Source organism: Botryllus schlosseri, chromosome 12, assembly GCF_051294905.1.
Source record: "Botryllus schlosseri isolate E-star chromosome 12, Bs_hap1, whole genome shotgun sequence".
Lineage (NCBI taxonomy): Eukaryota > Metazoa > Chordata > Ascidiacea > Stolidobranchia > Styelidae > Botryllus > Botryllus schlosseri.
The window spans coordinates 24,326,845-24,350,433 of record NC_137247.1 but is presented as its reverse complement, the minus strand read 5'-3'; the positions used below and the strand labels follow the sequence as shown (position 1 = coordinate 24,350,433).

Sequence of the window (23,589 nt, the reverse complement as noted above, 5' to 3'; positions counted from 1 at the left end):
ATGGATTAGGATTAGGTTTTTAAAAAACAGGATTTGTGAAATTTTGTCGGATTTGGATTGGATTTGGATAAGACATTTTTTCAGAACGGATTAGGATTTGGATTGGATTTACCTATTTTCTGGGAGATTGAAATGTCGTGTGGCGAATGGCGACAAACTTTATTCAAATCAGTTATTAATGTACCTATGGTTACTGAGTTATCTTGAATCAAGTGAATCGTTGGTTGTGAAAGAAAATTTTAGAATCCCTCCATTGCATAAATTAGTATTTTTTCTGAATTTCCAGTTGGAATCGGATTAGGACTGGACATGGACTTCAATATGAAAAAGTTATGGATTAGGATTTGGATTTGGATTTGAATGTTCGGATTTGGATTGAATTAGGATATAGAAATTTCAAATCCGCTCATCTCTGGCTGCTGCCGCCGATAATCAAGCCCGCATCACCAGCGTCAATGACGTTGGAACACCCAACGTAAATCTGTCCAACCTAATCTAACCTAAAAAAAGTCATTATTCGATCGGGCGATTGGGTAATAATGAAACAATACCACGAGTTTGCTATAATAATGAAAAGACAGGCGTCGAAAACATTTGGGGATGATTTCATCCGGCCCACGAACCAATTCTAGGTATATTGAAAAACGCTTATAATATCCAGCACATTTGAAACGAATTTTCAAGATTTTTTTTCTATGCCCAAAATAGATCATATGAAATAGGTTGAAACAGTGGGGATCACATCGGTAGAATGGCTATCTGAATTGTTTGTTTGTTTTCGGTATTCATGGTGTCTGTCGACTACTATGGTCATTTACACCAGGCCAATATTCTTCAATTATTTTCCGTAACTGCCGACTTATGGCACGGCCCACCTCTAGGCTTTTTGTAAGACAGCGCTGACGCGGATGAGGTGGCGAGGAGGAGCCTATAGGTAAACCTCCAACACTTAGGTATCGGGGTATCGGGATTCAGAAGTCGACCTCGTTCGGACTCAAACCCGCACCCATGGGTGATGCAGCCGCGGATTATACCACTGCGCTATCTCGCCACATGGCTATCTGAGATTTAAAAAAAATACTATCCCACTGTGCGAACTATGAGCTGCAGTTGACTCTGTCACCGTGTCTTGGACTTTAGAGCAGTGCTTTTCAACCTTTTTGAGCTTCATTCGCACGTTTTTTTTGTAAAATAAATTTCATTCGCACAAACTAACTGAAAATTGTTGTACAAAAAGAAGATGTAAATATGACATTTATTTGCTCAGATGTGCTACAAATTTGCTACTATCTATCTTAAGCTATCAAGTGTCTCATTCAAAAGGCTGCTATTTTCGCGCGTTTTGATTTCAACCATGTCACTAAATCCCCTATCGGCCAAACATAAGTAGTTGGGTTTTGTACAAGAGCGTCTATTAGTGCTTGGACGGCCATGTCTTAAAATCCGTTAAGCACTGCTATCCAAAATACAACGTATTTTTCACAGGGTTGTAACCAAGTAGCAAGGCTCCGAGTCACAAGTCAATCTCACTTTCATAGTTTTGACTCGAGTCGAGTCGAGTCATTTTTAATTCACCACCGAGTCAAGTCCGAGTCCAAGTCATCGAGCAGAGGGCCGAGTCCGAGTCATGGTATTATGACTCGAGTTCGAGTCCGAGTCATCCTGTTGACTGCTCGGTTTCCATTCAAAGTCTTATGTTAAGCCCACTTTTTATAACTCTGTTTGGTGATATAGAATGTCTTGCATTTAAAGTATTCTAATTCCCTTACTTTTGGTAGTTTCTAGTCTCAATTCCAAGGGCAGTTACTTTTCAATTCATCGAAATTACAATGAAATGTCGATCTTGGTCTAGAGCAGTGGTTCTCAACCTTTTTGGCTTCGCGGACCCCTTTTGAGCGTCACGGACCCTCGCGGACCCCCTCAAGTTTTAGTTCAATTTTAGCTTTATTATGGTGCAACCTTCATCCGTCTCGTGCAAATATGAACTGTATGCTTGTGATAAACAGCAAAATAATGATTTTTTTGAAAATAACATCATACTATTTATGTAGAAATTGGTAGACTTTTATTATTCCAAAGCTAATTTTGCTGCTGTATTTCTTGAAGTACGTGGTCGTGTCTTGAAAATCCGCGTCTTCGTTTTGATATGAACGAGGAGTGCCGAAAACCATTTCCGCAAAGATAGATGGAGACTAATGCAATACTAACGCATAACGCTTCCGACGATACTTTTGGTGTGATCGCAACATTTATGGCACCAAAATGAAGAAACATATCGTTTATGGACATATCACGACCAGCATCTAGCGCAGGGATGGGCAACATACGGACCGCGAGCCGAATTCGCGGCGACATTTTGATTGGCCCGCAGAGAGTTTCTACCGTCAAAGTGAAATCGTAATCTAAATGTATAGACAAATTTTATGCACCAAAGAATGGATATAAGTTTTCCAACCTGAGAAAGACTGTCATGCAACGACTTGTTCTGTTCGGGTTTACATATATATATTTACAAGCAAACATTTTCGACCATGAACAATTGAACATTAATAAGACAAGGCCGCATACCAATATAACTGATGATATGAATTTCAGGGTTGGAGCGTAATGCTTTGATAGCAACGAAACACTCCTTGTTCATCAAAAAATCAGCCTTATCGATAGGGCATCCGCAATAAGAATGCGCCAAATCTGATAGCCGAGCTTTAAGAGCAGGTATATCATTGTCCGATTTATGACGAGTGTCAGCCGAAAATATTCGGGTTCATTTCAATATGAATAATGAATATACTATTGAATTGAATATTGAAGTTCTGTACCTCCAAGAAGCTGTTCAAATCGTGGTTATGTATATCACAGGATAGAATGAATTTCGTGGCGAGGTTTCAATCCCTGCATTGGGACAAATTAGAGAAATACTTCGGAAATTTTTATTTCAAACGACTGTTCACTAATTTGACGCGACTGACAACTTTAAATTGAGAAGGTTTCGCAGACATTACGAAATCACCCTGATTGACGTTACTATCTCAATATTTTTATTTTTCCACAAACCCCAACAAAACGTCTCTAAACAGCAATATGTTTGTATCGGCGGGTTATTGGAAAATTGGCAATGAAAATGAATTTCCACACTACGATAGTTCATGTCAGACGATTATTGTGATGATATGAGTCACGAGGTTTTAGCAGTTGTGGTGCGAAACTGTCTCATGCTTTCTCAAATTAAAAAAATAAAATAAAAATTTCTTTATCAACCATTTTAAAAATTTAGAGGTCTCGCGGACCCCCGGTTGAGAACCGCTGGTCTAGAGTCTAGTCTCGAGTCATATGACTTGGTTCGAGTCATGCGCAATGACTCGAGACCAACTCGTGTTAATACACAGATTGACTCGAGTCGAGTCGATACATTCCATATTTTAAGGAAATGACTGGAGTCAAGTCGAGTCATGACTCGAGTCATCACTCATTACAACCCTGAGTTTTCACGAGTGAAAAATACTTGCTGAAAGAGATCGATTTTGAGAGCTGAAAAAAAGGTCTGTGAAGCTCCAGTATGTCGAAAGGTTGAAAAACCCACTTGTTTGTGTTGAGGCTTTTTCCTTATATGTCTTGGAAAATAAGGTCCAAACGATCAAGGAGAGTAGGCACAGTAAAGCTCGCTACCTTATAATACGTTGCTCCAACTGTTTCTTTTTTTCGATTTCCCATTTTCCGTCTCGCGAGTATGTGGGAAGAGCAAATAAATTCACTTTACTGTGTGTTCTGTTCTTCAGCTCAATCTAAATTGAGAATTCATAATATTTTAATAACGTTAAAGCAGGTTTCTGGACTACCACCAAGTTCTGAGTTTTTGTGGCATCTCACGACCCGAGCCGCACCCATGAAAATAAATTCATTTTTAAAATACCACAATTCTATCCAGCACAGCTCTAGAAAATATATTTGACGCACGTGATTTCAAATTAAGGTGAATTAAGTTCATCTGCTTGTCGCAGTTGTACTACTGTCTACTCAGTTTACATTACAGGGGTGTCAAACTCAAATTACGTCACAGGCCGGATTCAAACCTTCCAAATGGTCGCAGGCCGCAAGCTTTGCTTTTCACGTAAATACTTTATTATCAAGCATATATAGTATATTACAATGTATCACCGATCATAGCGGTTTTATTCTACCAAGTGGCAACACCTTTATTCGCGAACAATATAATTGACGATGATGATTGGCTTGTTGAATACACGTATGAGCACTGAACTGCTGCTAAAACAGTGGCGGTAACGACGATACAAGTCCACTTATTTTTATGTTCTCTTTGCTTTAGTCGTAGTCTGTAAACTGTGAACTTTGAATTTATTGTATTCTTATTAAATCACGATTCAGGTTTCGTTATATTGCGGGGACCTTTTGAGTCAGAAATGATACAGCAGCGGGACCATGCACTGATATTTGAACAATTATTTATATATTGTTATATGTTAATAATATGTTATCCTTGTAAACTTCATATTCCGGTCAAGCATTGTCGTTTTCGCTTCTGTGAATAACTACTTTTTAGCATATTACTCCAAAAAACTCAACTCAATGCGCACTTTTTTTCCTTTTTCGAAATTGGGAGTCGATGTCGCCGATTTGTTCCTATCGTGGTAACAAGTGTGAAACCAAAACACGATAGTGGGGTGATCATAATGTGGTCTGCGAACATATTCGACATTTGCTGTCTTCAGGGAATATTTACCGGAAGTATCTTCTTTTTAAAAAAAATCAACATTTGTGAAAAATGTGCTGGATAAGACCAGCGTTTTTCAATCTGCTCGGAATGGTTTCGCGGGCCAGTTAAATCGGACCGTATGTTTTACATCCCTGGTTTACAAGAACGGAACTATTCCGTGGCAAGAACGGAGCATATTCATATCGAATGGCTTGGCCATCCAGCATCGGTCATTATTTGGGCAAGGTTTTGTCGACGCTTAGTTTTTGATACCGCATTGTATCAGCCGTTTGTTGGTCAAAACGTCCTCATTTGACCCGACGCAGAAGGAGTTGGCCTCGAAAGGAATGAGTCTCATAGACCTGAACTCGCTCGCTGTACATCCCGAGTCCCCCCTCCACAGTAGTTCATCCCAACGGTCTTCGACCATGTTTTCCAGAAGAAGAAAAACAGTCGGACAAATCTTATCATGAATTCTCATGATAAAGCCATATTTTCTGCGTGTCTTGCTTACCCAACACCTTGATCTTAGATTTATGAAAACTATCATAGGATTGTTTCAATAAATTCAAAAAATGTTAAGTACATATTAAGAGATAGCTCTGGCATCGTGTCGACCACTGGTCCATGCTTTAATAAACCTTGAAGGGGTAAAAATTTGCGTTATAGTAACTTGAAAATGGAAGTCTGTAATGATGGTATTTACTACTATCTTCGTGCCTCGCACTAATCGAACAGGTAATACGAAAGTATGATGATTGGGTAGGGAAAGTAAGCAGCAAATCAATTTAACGTCATTTTTTCAGCTTGTCGCAAGCTCTGACGGGCTGATATACTGTATGTCTGCCACTGCACAAGCTTCCAAACTAGGCTTTTGGTTCGTAATATTAATAGTGCGGAAATATTCAGTCACTATGGATTGTCAGAGCTACGATTAATGGTGGGTCGTAAGTTGAACAACGTTTTTCCATTGCGTCGCCCTCGCCACGTCATCCGCGTCAGTGGTGTCTTACAAAAGCCTAGACGTGAGCCGTGCTATAAGTCGGCAGTTGCGAAAAATAAGAAGAATATCGGCCTGCTGTAAATTACCATAGTAGTCGAAAACCACCATAAATACCCCAAAAACAAACAAACTATTGCGTCGCAGCAACAAAAGTTACACTGCCTCTGAATCTTCTATTAGGTTTATTTGAATTAGTCCAGGTCAGAAAAATTAACAATTACACTGGGCAACAATTTTGAACAAAAATTTGTTGATTTCGATTTTGCACTTGATTTAGGTTAATTTCGGCATGCTGACTCCAGAATGCCATAGGTTTTCTTCTATCACGTCAAGTTTTTGCTCGACGACATATGCCCAAAATATGCAAGTTTTCACGAATTTAGCCATATTACTTTTCCATACCATATGGAAATCCACATTTTTACCATATAATAAGTTATCTAGCCATAAGGGTTCAATTGAATTATTAGGAATAAAGGTAGTGGTATCAATCTAGGCCGATTCTTTCTCCCATTTTAGGTTAGAGGATGCAACCAACCGAAGATATTTCACACACATATTTGATGCAGACTGCAGGATATGGCAAGAAAAGTAAAATTACATTTACTTTCAGCGATAGGTCCAATGCACCATTCAACTTATCCAGTGTAACTTCAAACTGCTATATGCTCGATAATTTGGATCAAGATGACGATCTTGGCGAAAGCAGGGCTAATGATGTAGATTTTGAAATTGAAGATGATTCCGAATGTAGACTAGTCCATCAGCACAAGTTATTGATCTGACATGGGCTTTGAGACTTGGAATCGAAATTTTCATAACTTTTAACATCCTTACGAAGTGAGAAAAGATTACTTCGCAAGGTAGAGAAGGTATCTCACTTTCGATTAGGAGAATCAGTCCTTTCTTCGTCGGCCTACTTTCGGTAGCTTTTTGTATTGCCGTGATACTGATATTGGCATGATACTGTCCCCATGGATTACTGGAGGAGTTAGGAATCCCCATTTAGAACTCAAGTGAATGACAAATGCCTATAGGTAGCTCAAAAGGAATCCTAAAGGTTGGCATTCTCCAAAATGGCAACGTCTTAGGTGCAGTAACAATTGCACACTCAGTTAGTCTTGGTGAATAATACAGAAACATTGAGAACAATACAGAAACATAGAATTTGGTGCAATATCACGAGCACGATTGGATCGCATGTGTCAGCTTTGAAATATTGTGTTTTCTTTGTTTTTCAGACAATAAGGATGCACAGCACATGCAACCCTGATACACATATGCCACTGCCATATGCTTATGTCGGACAGCAGACATTTAAGAAAATATATCTTAATAATTTCCCTGAAACCCTCGACATAATAGTCAGAGATGGCCAAGGAGAAAATGTCCCCCAACATCTGAAGATGATGGGGATAAGATACCAGAGTCGATTGGAACTTACATATGTTAGCTGACTATTGCTCGAGTATCAAACTAGACCAGAGGTGGTCAGTAACGAAGTACTTCTACTTTTTGAAGTACTTGAAGTAGATTTTGCTTACTCAAACTACTTCTTAAGTAGTTATGATTTTAGACTACTTCTACTTCTACTTGACAGTTTTCAGTTTTGTAGGCAAAAATAAGCGTAGAATATCTACTTACTTACTTACTTGTGAACCACCACTCCTACTTCTACTTGAATAGAAATTTCGGCGTTACTTCTACTTCTACTTGAGTAGCGACGGTGACTACTTTGACCACCTCTGAACTAGACAACCTACAGAATTATGGGTTATTTAGCGTGAATTTGGACACTGAAACTTGCACTTTATTTGTCCAGTACAAGCAACATCAGTTTAAATCAACCAAATAAAGCAGTGTAAATGTTTATTTGAAGTCTAATGATTTACTTTGGACTGGTTGTAGTTTTTGAAACGTTGTATACAATAAACACAAAATATTAAAAGTACTGTTATTATATGGGTTTTGAGGCATTGTGGGGGGGGGGCTAACTCAAAAACTTGACGTGATAGAGAAAAACGGAAGTCATTTATTTAGAATTCAGCGCCCAGAAGTTAGTCAAAATCAATTGCCTGATCAAAGTCAACAGAAACTGTGTTGACCAGTGTTATTATTAACAATTTTCATTCGCACTCATCCGGGATTTTCTTTCGCACCGTTCGTACCACCTTCGTCATTCGCAATCATCCTGGATTTTCATTGGCACCGATCGCACCATCCTCGTCATTCGCACCAATTTTTTTCATTCGCACAAGTGCGAACTGTCACACAGGTTGAAAAGCACTGCTTTATAGTATATTAATATGACTATTATATGTGGCCAACATATACATGGTATCGTACATATGTAACTATAGTCAAAGCCAGAATCGTTTTGTGTATTGCGCAAGTTTTAGAAATATATCTCAGTCTTTTGCGTACGTTGACGATTTCGGGAACCGAATTCCATGGCTAATCAAATTTCACAAACTGTGTTACGTAAAACTGGAGTTCGATCTAGAACAGACGTCTCAAACTCAAATGTGCTCGCGGGCCAGTTTTCCAGTTTTGACGACGCCGCGGGCCGCAGCATTTATAGGGGTATTCTATGCCTTTCCATTAGGCCATTTATACCTATTTGAATAGAATTGTTGTTGTACCTGATGTATATTAATTATAAGATATAGACACCATATGGGTGGACAAATGTATGATGCCATCACAAAACCTATCGGGTTATAATTTTGCAGCTACTATGAATATTTTGAATTTAACAGATTGATAATAGAGACTGATCTGATATCAAAACATTTTCAGGTTGAGCATTGTAATTCCAATCTAGGATTCGGGTATACTTCTGATAAGTAGGCCTAGGCTATTTATTAATCTCATGGCCAAATAAATATCTTCAAATAATATAAATATATTAATGAATGTGTCCTAGTGATTGAAATGTCGGAACGCCGAACAGCCCATTGTTATTACATCACTGGAGCGTACCACGACCTTTAAGAGACCTTATATAATAACATGGTTTAGCGACCAAAAATGTATAACTATCATATTGCCAATGGTTGCCATAACTACTTGCTTAGATAGCGAAATACCAAGCTGCGACCTTCTGATCTATTACTGTTCCACTGATACGCGATTATGCGTCCATGTTTCTAACAAATTCACGGCATTCCGAGTCACTCCGAGTCCACTCGAGTCATTTTCATTTCGCCATCGAGTTAGCCCGAGTCTGAGCAATTCTAAGAAAGCTCGCGTCCGAGTCCAAATCACAAATTTCAGTCACGAATTGTCTAAGGGTCAGGTTTGTCATCATGAATTGGAGAAGTGACGAAATAGTGAATCTTCCACTGCATGGTAGCGTTCGCATTTGATTTGATAGTGAAGTTTGATGAATAGTTGCAGGCTTTCGGAGCAATTTAAGAGGGAATTTTCACTTTATAACCGAAAAGATATATGTGACACTTAAATATTTTCAAAATAATAAAAATCTAAAATGTCGTCGCGGGCCGCACAAAATGCTCTGGCGGGCCGCATGCGGCCCGCGGGTCGCGTGTTCGAGACCTCTGATCTAGAAAGATATCCCCCTTTTCGTCCCACGACTTTTCCGCAAGTCGTTTCCCTCATTGGCTAAACTTTACAACCATCGTTTCGTACTCTGCTGTAGTATAAACTCTATCGTTTTCTCTCGTAATGTTAGACTCATAACCGCCAGTAGATCGAACGTCTTTCCTGTCGTTTTCACGTATTTCCACGCGATATCAACCAGGACATTCTATCCGGTGACCCGTTTTATATCTATAAATACCAATTCTGAAGTACGCTTCACTACAGCAAAAACTCGGGTATCATACGGCATTTCTTAGAGTGTACCCTTTAGCTTCGCCATCGACTGCGTAGTGCGTACACAGGAGTGGAGTGAAACATAGGTTCTGAATTGGGCCATCTCTACTGTGACCTCTGGTGCTTGCTTAGGTCTGCAAAAGATTTCTTCACGGGCCGGATGAAACCTTTGCTAAACCTTTTCCGGTCTGGCACCCAGCAAACACGAGACATATTATAAATATATTTAATATATATTTCATGATTCAAAATATATACATTTGTCGACTACAAAATTATATATATAAGATATCTTCCAAGATTTAAGATATATTTAAGTTGTGTTTCAGAACAATATAATATGCACAAGATATGATTTTGACATATCTGGACAAGAAAAAGATATCCTAACACAGTAGTCGGGAACGTATGGCTCCCGAGCCATAAATGGCTCTTTTGGGTGTAAGATATGGCTCTTTGCCAAATATTTATTTTCGTACTGAATTGTCCATAATTGGCCGTAATAATTTGTCTCGTGGCAGTATAAACATGTCTTTGAGAGATAAAGACAATGCCGTCTTCAGGTTTAGGGGCTCGGACCACCTCTTTTCAAAATCCTCAAATTTAAATTACTGTCACGCCGACGGCCAATCGACCCGTGAGCGATTTGAAGACTTGAATCCGGCCCGCGACAACATTTGAGTTTGACACCCCTGTGCTCCTGTGTAACCTCGCGCTAAATCGACAAGATCCAGCAACAAACTGCTCCCAATCTTCGCCGCGTGATGCATATTCCGCATCCAGCTGAGAATCTGGTCCGGAACGCTCTGTCTTCAGGCGATGACCGCCACGATCGCATCTGCGGCGGCTTCGCTGACACACCATTGATCAGCTGTAGAACTACGCGCGTAACCACGAGGTCTGAAGAATACACAATTCCGTCACCCGACGGCCGACGACGACACCAGCCCACGGATGAATCTGTAGATTCCGCATCCGCGATCAGCTGAACCAAAGTTTCCGACTCACAACAGAAACCGACTTGACAGTACGCGACGTTTAGACTGGAGGGTTTAGACCGAGATTGTTCTTATCAAAACTCAAAACCAACATGACGAGGATGGTGATAATAAAACACCAGCTTGATCCGCCTCATTATTAGCTGTAATATATGCAGAACAACTTTCGTTTTGTGATTTAGTCGTAGCGAGGGGGTAGGGGGCGCTGACACTTTATTCGTTGCCCAGGGGGCGGTAGCTCAAAAAAGTTTGGTAAACAGTGGTCTAGTCCAGTGGTTCCCAACTTGGGCGATATCGCCTCCCAGGGGGCGATTTGGCGGTCTAGGGGGGCGAAAATGGCGACAGGGGGGCGAAAATGGACAAAGGGGGCGACGGAGGGCGAAAATAGAGAAGGGGGCGATAGGGGGGCGATGACGCGCCAAAATGGCTGACCTTTTTTTTTAATCATCCCACGGAAATTTTGTTACAAAAGTGTGTCAATTTAGACGTCGAGCCGACAATTTGACCTTTTTTTTAGTCAACCCGCCGATGATTACAGTTTGTATGCCCAATTTTCGGTACACAAAATTTGGGGGGCGATGATCGGTGTTGACCTTCAAAAGGGGGCGATGGGTCGAAAAAGGTTGGGAACCACTGGTCTAGTCCATTGTTTGCATACAAAGGTGTTGCTAGAGTGAAGCCCCTTGATAGTAGTAATATGATATCACGTGTATAGGCGTGGTAATAAGGTATTTAAGTGGGAAAAAAGGGCATGGTGTTTGAGGAAGTATTTTAGAATTATTTGACTAATCCGGCCCGCGGCGCAAGTTGAGTTTGACACCCCTGCTCTATATGTATGCTGGTAAATCTGATCTGACAGAGGACATAACATTTATTGTAGTATATGTGCAATATGCCCATATCATTGACCTAATTCCGGTAAATGTTCACGCTAGGTGCGACCAGATCATTATAATACGATGACACCATGACAACCGGCGCCCACGAGCAGTGATTAGAACGGTAGTCGCGAAATGCGGTCAGGTGAGTCCCACAACGAAATTTCGATGAAAAGTGGGTCGTGAACTGAAAATGGTTATTAATTATTATTAATACAACACACAGCAGTGGTGCTTATAGCCTGGTTAGGGCTTTGTGCTCCACGGCATGACATTTATCACACCGTTCACCATGTTCAATTACTCTTGCACTTTCTCAGCAGTCTCTATATCTTCAAGGCTTTCATCTGTTCTTTTGTCGCCTATTGTCGCTTTTGTCACCACAATTGCAGTGAGGTCGGCGATGAGAAGCCCATATAACCTCCGACACATAGAAGTTAGTCCGAATCGGGATTTGAACCACTGCCATTGGTGTCGTGGCGTTGGTGCTTGACCAACTGCGCCACTCGCTTCCCAACTGAAAAAGTTCGAGAAGCCCTGAGTCCTAAACGACACCTAGCAACGACTCAGACCACACCGTGCAACAATGCTGAACTGCATGCTGACTGTTGCAATCAACTGTCAACTGTTGCAATCAAATTTTATAATAATCCCATAATATCAATGCCTTACGTCGCTTTGCCAGCAATTTCGACGAGGAATTAGGGCACATGCTTTCGCCTTAATGGCCGAGACTAGTGCGGTCAATGTGTTCGTCTTCTGACTATTGCGACATTGATATTGAGCAGAGTGTAAAACAGGTTTCTATAATTGCTACCGATTAGAAGGCTATGTATTTTTACATCAATTTCATTGATTGGTTGAATAACAGGGTTGTAACCAAGTCACAAAGCTCCGAGTCACAAGTTATCTCACCATTATAGTTTTGACTCAAGTCAAATCGAGTCATTTTCAATTTACCACCGAGTCAAGTCTGAGTTCAAGTCATCGAGCGGAGGTTCGATTCCGAGTCGTGATATTACGACTCGAGTCCGAGTCCAAGCCATTGTGTTGACTGCTCAGTTTCCAGTTAAAGTCTTGTTAAAACCACTTTTATACCTCTGTTTGGTGATGTCGAATGGTTCGCGTTTATAATATGCTAATTTTCCTCATGTTTAACAGTTTCTGGTCGCATATTCAAGTACCAGTACCAGTAGACGAAGTCCCAATAGGGTGGTGACTTTGCTATTCTTCGAAATCACAATGAAATGTCAGTCTTGGTCGTTTGAGTCTTAAGTCCAGGAAGGACCTCGTTCATGCGACGCAGATTTAGAACAGACGTTTCATCATTAGGGAATGATTGGTCCTTTTCTGCCAAGGTATTCTCGCTATCTATCTTTTTGGCCGTAAACTTCTGCGGAATCGATTGTTGGCCGGGACTTCATGTGTGTTGGTGTGTCGTGGCGCTGTAATGGCCGACACCAAAATGCCTATTTCTGCAAATGATGCGTACTTTTTAGTACGTGAGAAGTAGGGCCTACTTATATTGAAATCAATACATTTAAAGATGCTTAATCGCGCAAGGCACGAAAAAAGTTTGAAAACAGTTGTATAAATTTCCAAACAAATTCTCCATAATTGATGATGACTAAAGTTGATTCATGAGCTAATTTTTCTCAACCCCGTCGAACTCCCCCCCCCCAAATTGAGGGGTGTGAGTGCGGCAGTTACGGTCCTGCATGTAACAGATGATTACAAACGTGGAAAATTTATTACTTTTTCTTGTCATCCTATCTGCGAAAGCGATGTCTGAATGCCTGGTGGGTCGTCCTCCAGGTCTGTAGTTGGGGAATCATAAGTGATATAGCCTGGCCCTGGTGTAACTGACCATTGTAGTCGAAAGACATCATGGATAGGTCTACCTCAAAACAACAACAAAATAGAAAGCGCGTATACAAGCAGTAATTCATTCGTCTTTTACGTTGAACACAAATGGATTGCGAGTAGCTTGCGTTGATACAATTGTTTGCCGGCAAAATGGGCTGGATTGCTGCATGTCTGTCACGAACATCTAGATCACGAATTATCACGGGAAAGGGACTTGGAGCGGCCAAAGACGCAAAAAATAATTTAGCAGAGAACGTATACTAGCTCGTACAATCTTGAGAATATTTAGGAAATTGATTAGGAAACTAAAACATTTAATTATAGACTACTTCGCGACCCACCTGAAATTGCTTCGCGACCCACCGGTTGAGAAGCGCTGTCAGGAACATTATCATATCACTTCACTGGAATGTAGGATTGGAGCTAGCAAGATAACGTCACATGACGTCATAGGTTCGCGTTCACACTAACCTGAACCTTTCAGGCGTCCGCACCATCCCTAGTGTATACCACTGGAGTGCTGACACGCTCTACTGCTTCATACTAGCAATGCTGTCCACATTGCAGGATTCCATCATGCGCTACCTGATCTATAAAACTTTGTCCACCACCCAGTCCTATTTCAGATTGAGATTTGAGATATCGGCATGAGCTTGTGTAGACCTATAAACTTGTGTAGTGTAGCACATCTCTCTTAGTAGCTTACATCATATTTTATCCCAAGAGCTGGCCCACAAAGAAGTATACCTTTATTTCTTTTAAGTGCTCGAGTAAGTTTTGCCAACTTGAACTACTCATCTTTGGTAATTTTAGACTTCCACTTCGAATAGACATTTTTCGATCCAGAACTACTTAATTTTCAAACGTTTGGTTATTTTTTACAGAAATGTGTAGTAATTGGGGTGATGCTTCCATATTTTTCACAAGTGAAATTATCATAACAGCTGGCTGAAACAGCCCTGCCTAGTGGTATTATATGTTGAATAATCACAGCTATTTGTAGTGCGACTCCACATGCAGTGTTAGTCACTAAGACCACCTTGTATTTCCAAAAATAGCCTCCTCAGATTAGCTGCTAGTATATGTGAGACCTTGCAAAATCTACTTTCAGAAACCGGTTACTTGAATACTTTTCAAACCTTCAATTTCTACTTCCACATGAAGTAGTTTTGACGTGATTTTGAAATCGCCACTTCCACTTGCAAAGTGAGTACTACTACTCCGACCATCCTGTCTATCCCAGACTGGATAGCTCTGCAAAGCAACAGTTATCCAACTGATTAGATGTACAATGTGCAAGTACAGTGTATAAAATGTTAACCTAATACGGCTGACGCTTGAGCGCTGAGAAGTCACTGTCACGCTTGATTTCACACGTGCTTAAAGTCGTATATACACTCAAATTTATAATGTATTCACAAGATAAGTCATCATACATACTCGTTGATACATTACGTAATTGTGAAAAGCAGCGGGTATTGCGTTTAATCTTCGCATACAAATAAGTCAATACAAAATCCACGCTCATGACTCGTGCCTTCCGTTTTTGCTTGTTATTCGTTATGAGCTAGATCTGATGCATGCCACGCATTTTACTTGCATCTATAAACTACTCCACTTCAGGAAAAGCCTACGCGACAGCTTTATACTTTAATCCATGTCTGTCGCAATCCGCAGCAAATTTTCGAACGTGTCGCGAGCCACGTCATCAGAAAACAGCGAGCCAGCCGTGCGGGCGAGATCGTCGGTTTCGCGAAAGTGAGCGAAAGCTCTTTGATACAGGATGCCAGAGAACAGTTTCCCTATTAGAGGATATTCTAAGGGCTCACCAAGAATAGCGTTTAAAAACATGGCGTCCTTCATGCAGCACAGCCATTGAGATGAGCTGTGCAGAGCACCTTTGTCAAAAGAGCTCTGTGGTACTTCTTCGATTTCGGACGGCAACGGTGCCTCATAATAGGTTGCACAAATGGTGAATATGAGGGCCTTTATGGTTTCTTCAACGTGGCGTTCGTGGTCTTCGCTGGATGTACTCCAGTATCTTATGACTGCTGCTACCAACTTCATTTCGTCATCGAAAGACTCGACAATCTCTTTATTCTCTCCTCTCAGTAAGACATCGAAAATGTAGGATTGCCTCTCCTCCATTACATCATTCATATCCGCCCGATCCGCGAGCACATCTTCCTCCAAGTTCAAACATAGCGATTCCATTTTCGGCCTTTCAATTGTCACGGTTATCATTTCCGCTACATATTGGTCGCCCTGACGATCCGTTACCAAAACCTGGTAAGTATCGAGCACTTGGTCTTCTCCGACATCTTTCACCAGACTTATCTGATACGAAGCGTGTCTGATAGCGGAAGACATTTTGTTACAAGAAATTCGGTCCTGATCATCTGGGACAATCGGCATGAAATCCGTTAGAACCGGCGGATTACCGACTTTATGCAAGCACGTTCTTCCACTATCGGATCTACGACCGCCTTGCTCCAAATCGTCGACGAAAACTGAGACATTCGGCAAATTCCGGTACTCATTGAGACAGGCTTTGAGCTCGTCTACAGGTAGATTTCTGACATGTTGCCTTAAAAATTGGATCACGCTATCATCATTTCGATAATTCCTTCCCAGCCAAATTAGTAATTGCTCGAGCGGATCTAGTGATTGCCGCGACCTCCAATTCCCACGACGTTGTTGATTACGAGGAGGTGATGAGCCCTGCAATTTGGTTACGTTGGATGATGAACGATTAATATTCGTACGCCGATAATATCGAGTTGATATCAGACTTTGCAAGAACTATCGGTATCGGCGATTGTGTAGAAAATAGCGTCAAATTTCGAGACGTAACATTATCGTAGCAAGGAGTCAAAGATCTATATAATTAGCAACTGCCACACTGTGAATATTGAAATAATTTTTATAGCTCACAATTGTCCTTTCTAGCATAGCAATGACTTTAAGGCTCTTCAACTAAATGCTCGAAAGCAGTGGTTCTCAACCTTATTGACCTCGTGGACCGGTAAAATCTCATAACAAATGCTATATACTGACCGGTGAACTTTCAAAAACAAAAATTGAGTCTATAGTTAATCCTAACAACTGACTGCAACTTAAATGTAATATTGAAAACAATGTCTTTATGATATGAGATATTTATATGTGGTTCTCTTGAAGTTTCAGCAAGGCGAAGCTCGCGACATCCTGTCAAAGACCACAAACCCGATTGTGATTGTTTGCAGAGGTGGCCAAAGTAGTCAAGAAAGTTACTCAAGTAGAAGTAGAAGTAGCGAGGCGAAAATGTACTCAAGTACGAGTAGAAGTAGTACTTTAAAAAGCAACCTAAAACTACTTGAAGTGGAAGTAGAATTGACTGACTTTAAATCTACTCCAGTAAGTAAGTAAGTAGTTGTGAAAATGGTCGTAATTCGTTCGATTAGGACACGTAATGGACTGCTAGACTACGATATGATGGGTAATGGCTAGATTGCGGAATAGTAGTTTCAAACGTTTTGATGGGCCATATTTACTGTGATGAAATATTTCACATGGGCGACAATGCAGTGTGAACGGAACCGCACAACCCACTACTTAAACATAAACTATATTCACTGATACTTTTGTGAAAACAAATTTTGTCACTCCATACCTATTGTGCGCTAAGCGCGACGAAAAGTCTGCGCGTAAATTGACTTTTATGAAAATTCAATGTTGGTACTTTGTGAAAACACTCCCGAAATTTCTTAAGACGTCTTTCTGATAGGAGGATTAAATTAATTCTACTTGACAAACTTAAACTAGCGAAAAGTAAGTAAGTAGGTCACAAAATATTACGAAGTAGAAGTAGCCGAAAAAAAAATTGACTTCAACAAGTACCGCTGTTAGTCAGTCAGTCTAATATGATCGTTGTTTTCTGTGATAGGGAAAAAAGGAACCTTAGAGTTATTTATCGGTCAACATCGGACAAATCTAATCCGTTGAGTTCGATGCTAATTTTGTAAACTTGAAAACATAGTTTCTGTCGCGACGGCAAGACACGCGCGATTCGTCGTGCCCATTTTCGCACGCTTTCAAAACATGGATTGCACGATGTGTCGATTGATGGAAGAGACAATGCAGTTTTGAAATCTTCATTGTCTTCCTGATCAGCGGCGAGATCAAGAACTTCCTTGGACGTGACATTGCCAATAACAAATTCAAATTAGTTTCTAAGAATATAACATAGCTTTCAGGGATATGGTAATGAAAATATGTAGCCTGCAAAGGATTCCCGACCCCTATATAGCAAAGCTATACTATTGCATGCTAAAATGTCTGGCAACAGGCTTGATCGGTGCGAGTTTGGGTGTAATCAAATAACGAATCATATCTTGTGAACTTCGATACCATGCCATATGACGTCAAAAATATTCAATTGTGACGTAACAGTTGATTAGCAGCATCGCATGGTTCTTTGGGAATTATAATTCGAAAAATGATAAAAAATCTCTAACATCTCGTTGAAGCGATCGACATTTCGTCCACCATAATTAGAAATATTGGACCAATATGACTCTTTTGCCGAAAAAGGTTCCCGACCACTGGATTAAAGTATACTTACTGGTTTCTAGCGGCACTATACACCTACAGCTTCGGGGATAGCGTCGTGAAGGGGGAATTATACGTACTGGGGTTGGCTACCTGCCAATAAGAACCCCGGCGTAGATTGACGACTTCTGTACAAATTTATCAGGCGTCATTATCGATATCTTACAACGTGTGGGGCGTTAGATAGCGTCAAATGACACGAGAATATAAATATTTCATGCGAACAAACCTACCGTTGAAAGAAAACGGATAACCGGGCTGAAATCGACATTCTGCAATCCATCTTGACTACTCAAAATCGGCTCAAGAAAGGAAATCGCATTCGGAGGCAGGCGAAACGTCCTCTCCAATGTTTGACGGTGGAAGACCTTGCACGGGCATTTTCCTGTGGCCTGTGCGAGTGTTACATGTTAATTTCAGAGATAGTGTCTTAGATTCACTGCGTCTTCGTTTTTATCATAAGTTGCACGCACTCAGATTAGACAGGGGCTTCCGAATTCCGACTTCCGATACCTAAGTGTTGGCGGTTTACCTAGGCTCCTCCTCGCCACCTGGCCTGCTGTAAATGACCATAGTAGTCGACAAACACCATGAATACCCCAAAAACAAACAAACATAGCACGGACATTTTCCTGCGACCTGTACAGTGTTGCATGTTCATTTGAGAGATCGTGTGCTGGATTCACTGCGTCATCGTTTTGATCATTGAAAGTTTATTGTCATGCTCGTTTTCGAAATTAAGAAGGATATGCCTTTAGACCAGATAGAGACATAGACAGCATCTTCATCACAGATACACTAAATAAAGGAACATGGAATGCAAAATATATAGGTATAGGTCAGTTTTGGGATGACTCAAGTCACCTTTTACGTATGACTTGAATTGACTCGAGTCACTTCGGAAAAATGACTTGACTTGACTCGGAGCTTCACAAATGTGCATTGAATCGTGTCTCGGAGCAAAATTTACGAGTCAATTTCAAGTCATAAATTAAACGGTGTCTAATAAATCACTGTATCTTGTGTATGTTCAGATTGTTCGAGATATGTCGGTGTCACTTGTGAGACTGTGAGAGCAACCATTCATTCACTAATTTAACGTTTCACTGAACCTCGATTCTTAGATCACAAATATATTGACCGCAAACTGAACATTAAACAAGCACAGCTTACGTTGCCGTAGTAGTAGTACTTGACTAGTAGTAGTAGTAGAAGATTTAACTAAATAGCAAATGTCTCTGTTTCTTAGGCGGCCCAATGCTTACGATTCGCAGCGCTCACCTTTGCCCACCCTTTTGTATGATTTAAGTCGAACAAATATAGTCTGTGCGTTTATATTCTAAAGCAGTGGTTCTTAACCTTTTTTCCTCCAGCGCCCCCTTTCAAAAATTATCGTGCTCCAGCGCCCCCCAAACTTCATAATGTAAGGAATGTAATAAAAACAATGAGTAAGAGGGGGGGCCGTAACAGCACTTCGTCAACCCCCTAAAAACGATTGCCTTGCGCACCCATAGCGTGATAAACCGAACTTCTGAGGGCTTCGCCCCCACGAACCCCCTATCGTGATTTCGATGGTCAGCAAAGTTTGTGTGGCCTGGTCACCCTAGGTACCAAAATTTTCTATAATGCATGAATTATTATTATTATTATTATTATTGGATACGACAGTGGTGCTTTTAGCCAGGTTAAGGCCTTGTGCTCCACGACATTGCAATTACACGGACAGTACACAATGAATTTCATTTTTTCGGGTCTCTGACGTTCTTCCACTCTCGCTTTATCGGCGTATCTTTGCTTCACTTTTTCATTCTTCTTGCACTCTCACAGTCTCTTTCACGCACACTTCATCAGTTGATAATCGTCTCTGTTGCTACCGAATTATAGCTCGGCTCACTGTAGCTGGGCTTTTAATGTCACTGACTAGCAGTGAGGTCGGCGATGAGGAGCCCATAGAACCTCCGACACATAGTAATTAGTCCGAACCGGGATTCGAACCACCACCATTGGTGTCGTGACGCAGGCGCTTAACCCACTGCGCCACTCGCTTCCCATAATGCATGAATGAATAGGTGGTAATTACATATATAAGTCGCGATAAACTGAGTGAGCTGTTGTATAGGAAGATAAAGGGCACGTAATTGATAATTAAACATATTCGGGCGTGCCCGCAGGTACAATTATTCGTTAACAGGGCCGTAACAGCACTTCGTCAGCCCCCTTCCCCCCCAACAAAAAACGTTGGTCCTGGGTCTCTGCGCACAGAAAATCTACGTTGCGCACAACAAATCCGAAGTTATTACCTTTTTTTAGTCGATACGCACTGTTGTACAGGGGTCAGCGCAGTGAGTTGTTGAGTGTGCGCAGACTCATCAAAACTTGAAGCGAACATTGTGAGATTTCTTGGAAACTGTAGGGCCCGTTACAAATAATTAAACATATTCGGGCGGGCGAACCCGTTGGTATGACTTCGTTGCATGATGTTATTTCGTGACCCCCTGTCTGCAATATCAAAAAATATAGAATCGCTCAACGGGGATATCGCCCAACAGGAATATCCCTGTCGCCCAATCGTACTAAACTAAAACACGCACACGATTTCAGATTGGTATTTCTTCACTGACATATAATTTTTACCTGCCAGATGAAATTCGTCTTCTGGGGTTCAGATTGCCAAGACAGGAACATTCGGTGTCAGTCATTTAGGCGCCCATGGACAATTAAACATATATGTATTTTGAAGGCTGTATGTAACGAAGTTTTCGGTGATAATTTGCTCTGAATACTCATTAAGGATATGTCCTATCACCACATCATCTACTGCGAAGTCATTTTTCTCCAGCGCCCCCCATACCGCCCTCCTGAGCCCAGCGCCCCCCATATCGCCCCCTGAGCGTTTCCGCCCCCCTTCAACATCGCCAGCGCCCCCTGGGGGGCGCTGGGAGCAAGGTTAAGAACCACTGTTCTAAAGGATGTGCAGATGGGTAGTGTAGGCTATTGTACCATATCAATTTGTCTCAACTTCTCGAAGCTTCGTATTAGGTCCTATATTTTGGCTGTTAATAACTGACTCTAGCATGTAGCTGTACAATGACTCACGTATTATATTAGCAATTCTTCGTGTGCGTGGGGGATACAACGTCTTTTTGCATGTATATTTAACTAGATATTCGGTATTTGATTCAAGAAAAATGATCAATTAATCTGTGTTTCACACGGCTAGCAAAATCTAATGACTTTGAATCATCACTCCTACTTCGAAAATGCAATTTGACTTGAATTGTGACTTGACTTGACTCGAGTAAAAATCTGCAATGACTCGAGATGACTCGTGAATCGAAGGTAGTGACTTGATCCCAACACTGAGGTTCGCTACAAATTTTTGAAATTACCTGTAACTTACATTTTCCCAACAAAAATCTGGCAGCGGGAGAAATCCTCTGGCCAAATCATACACGCAAAAGTCCGTGTCACTAGCAAGTACATAGCCATCCAGCGCGTTGGCTATAGCGGCAACAACGGAATCTCCATCACCAGGAACGACAACATAGGGAATACTCAATTCAGTTAGAGTTTGCGTGAACACGGTCTCTAGAACAATGTTATAAAATCACATCAATGATGATTACAAACGACCAGCTGTATAGCTTGGGCTGAATCATAGGGACAGCGTGCCCAAATGTGGCCTATAGTAAGGTTACCATATGTCCGCCTTTAGGAGGATTTGTCCTCCTTTTTCAAGAAATCTCAAATGTCCTCCGAGGACGCCTAAATGTCCTCCATTTTCGCCATTCGTCCTCCTTTCTAGCTTTGAGAGTCAGGTGACCGCACAGATACAACTAAAAATGCCACAGCAGACGTTAAATCTGGATTTCGACGTCAAGGTTAACAAAAAAAAGTCATTTTAAATCGATGATACGTGGGGAGGGTCATTCGGGAGTCGAGTGGTGAAAATGACCTCTTTGCTGGTCAATAGTAGTAAAATTTCCAAACTTCCAGATCTCAAACAGATATCAAAATATGATAACCCTACTATATAGATCAGGAATGGGCAAACTGCGGCCGCGGAAGGGAATTTGTGCGGCCGTTGACACGTAATTCAATTAGTATGCGATGGCGGCCGTCGACGTGCAAGTTGAATTTACGGATTGATTCCCGAATTTCTGAGAGACCTTAATTAATTTGGAAATTTTCTTCGAACGCAGAGTAATTTTTCGATTTTACTATGGTAGCGCCCTTAGCAATCCGATACGCATAAGAAAATACTGCGCCCCATATAGAAATACCAACATTGAAACGTGTGCTCCTCGCGGACGAAATTTGTTTCTGGTACGTTTGGACGATTCCACTATATTTCTAGTATATACACCAGGGATGTCAAACATACGGCCCACGGGCCGCATCCGGCCCGTGGAACAATCCCGATTTGATTGGAAAACTCATATATTATCCAGCAGATCTGTAGGAAATGTTGAGAATTTTTTCAGGAAATAGTTTCATTAAATATTCCCTCAAGACTGAAAATGCCGAGCTTGTTCATAGGCCACCCGATCACCCGACTACGGCGTTGTTCTTTCATTCTCTCTGATTCGAGCAGACAACATTGCACACCGAATTCAGACTTTTATGGACAAAATGGACCAAAAAGTAGCTATTCACAGAAGTGAAAACGCCTATGCGGAGCCATCCTATGCAATTTACATGGAAAATGTATTAGTTTCACAAATATATTATTCAAATATCTATGATCGCACTGATGTGTCACGTCTCATCCAATATAGGTCCGGGGACTTGGGAAGAGAAACACGACTTGCGATTTAATAAGAATAACCATAACTCCCTCGCCCGCGTTTACAGTTAAATATCTTGTTTGCCTCACAGCGCATACGCGGTGCTATAGCGGCAGATTACCACTGCTACAAATCGAGCATAGAAATATGGCAACTTATGTCGAAGTTGGCGCTACTGTTTTATGAGCTTTCAACTGTATATTCAACCGGACAATCATCGTATTTTTGCCTATACAATTGTTCGCGATTTAAGGTGTCGCGACTAGCTAGACTAGAACCCCTACGATCCGTGTATTATCTATGCATGCTCGATAATAAAGTATTCAATGAAAAACTAGGATACGAGATAACATTTGGGGATCAGTTGACTGATCCTGCCCGCGGGCGATTTGAAGGCTTGATTCCGGCCCACGACGCAATTTGAGTTTGACACCTCTGATACAGACGATCCTGATGGGAGGTCAAGAAATAACAGCATGCAAAAAAGTGACTAATAAGAATTGGTCCATCCGAAGATCCATCATCATTTCTAACTTGCCCAACATTTTCGAAAACACCCCTTCCATCATCTCTACCGGTGAATTTGATCACATGGGCTGAGAAATGATAGATGTTTGGTGGTAATATGTGAAACTATCATGCGTGAACAAGAAATGATTCATGACATGACCACTCGCGATTTCGATGCTTATAGTAAGCCGATATGAATAAATAGACTAGTCCGGAGTTTACCGGAAATGGACCGTTCAACATGGATATTTGGCATCCCGTTAGTTCATTACGAGTATGCACTGGATTGGAATGTGGCCGTAGGCTACACGAGAAATCGAAATGTGCCGTGAATAGCAAAAAGGTTGACCACGCCTGATATAGATGGTTTCTGTATAGGTAGGGTTACCCGTTGAGACCAAGAACGGTG

General features: G+C 41.2%; 2 protein-coding genes across 2 annotated transcripts in view; one reads left to right on the top strand and one right to left on the bottom strand.

Annotated features, from left to right (window-relative positions):
- The window catches only part of LOC145452069 (tyrosine--tRNA ligase, cytoplasmic-like), a 539,006-nt gene that overhangs the window by 94,503 nt on the left and 420,914 nt on the right, over positions 1–23,589 (top strand). The gene's annotated exons all lie outside the window — the stretch shown is intronic.
- LOC145452434 (single-strand DNA endonuclease ASTE1-like) overlaps positions 14,687–23,589 on the bottom strand; it is a 51,954-nt gene continuing 43,051 nt past the window's right edge. Inside the window, exons 4-6 of the mRNA XM_080330621.1 lie at positions 21,284–21,471; positions 18,117–18,275; positions 14,687–16,014 (exon numbers count right to left, since the gene is read on the bottom strand). Of these exons, the coding sequence (XP_080186747.1) occupies positions 14,944–16,014; positions 18,117–18,275; positions 21,284–21,471 (1,418 nt within the window). The 3' untranslated portion in view covers positions 14,687–14,943. The remainder of the gene's footprint in view (positions 16,015–18,116; positions 18,276–21,283; positions 21,472–23,589) is intronic.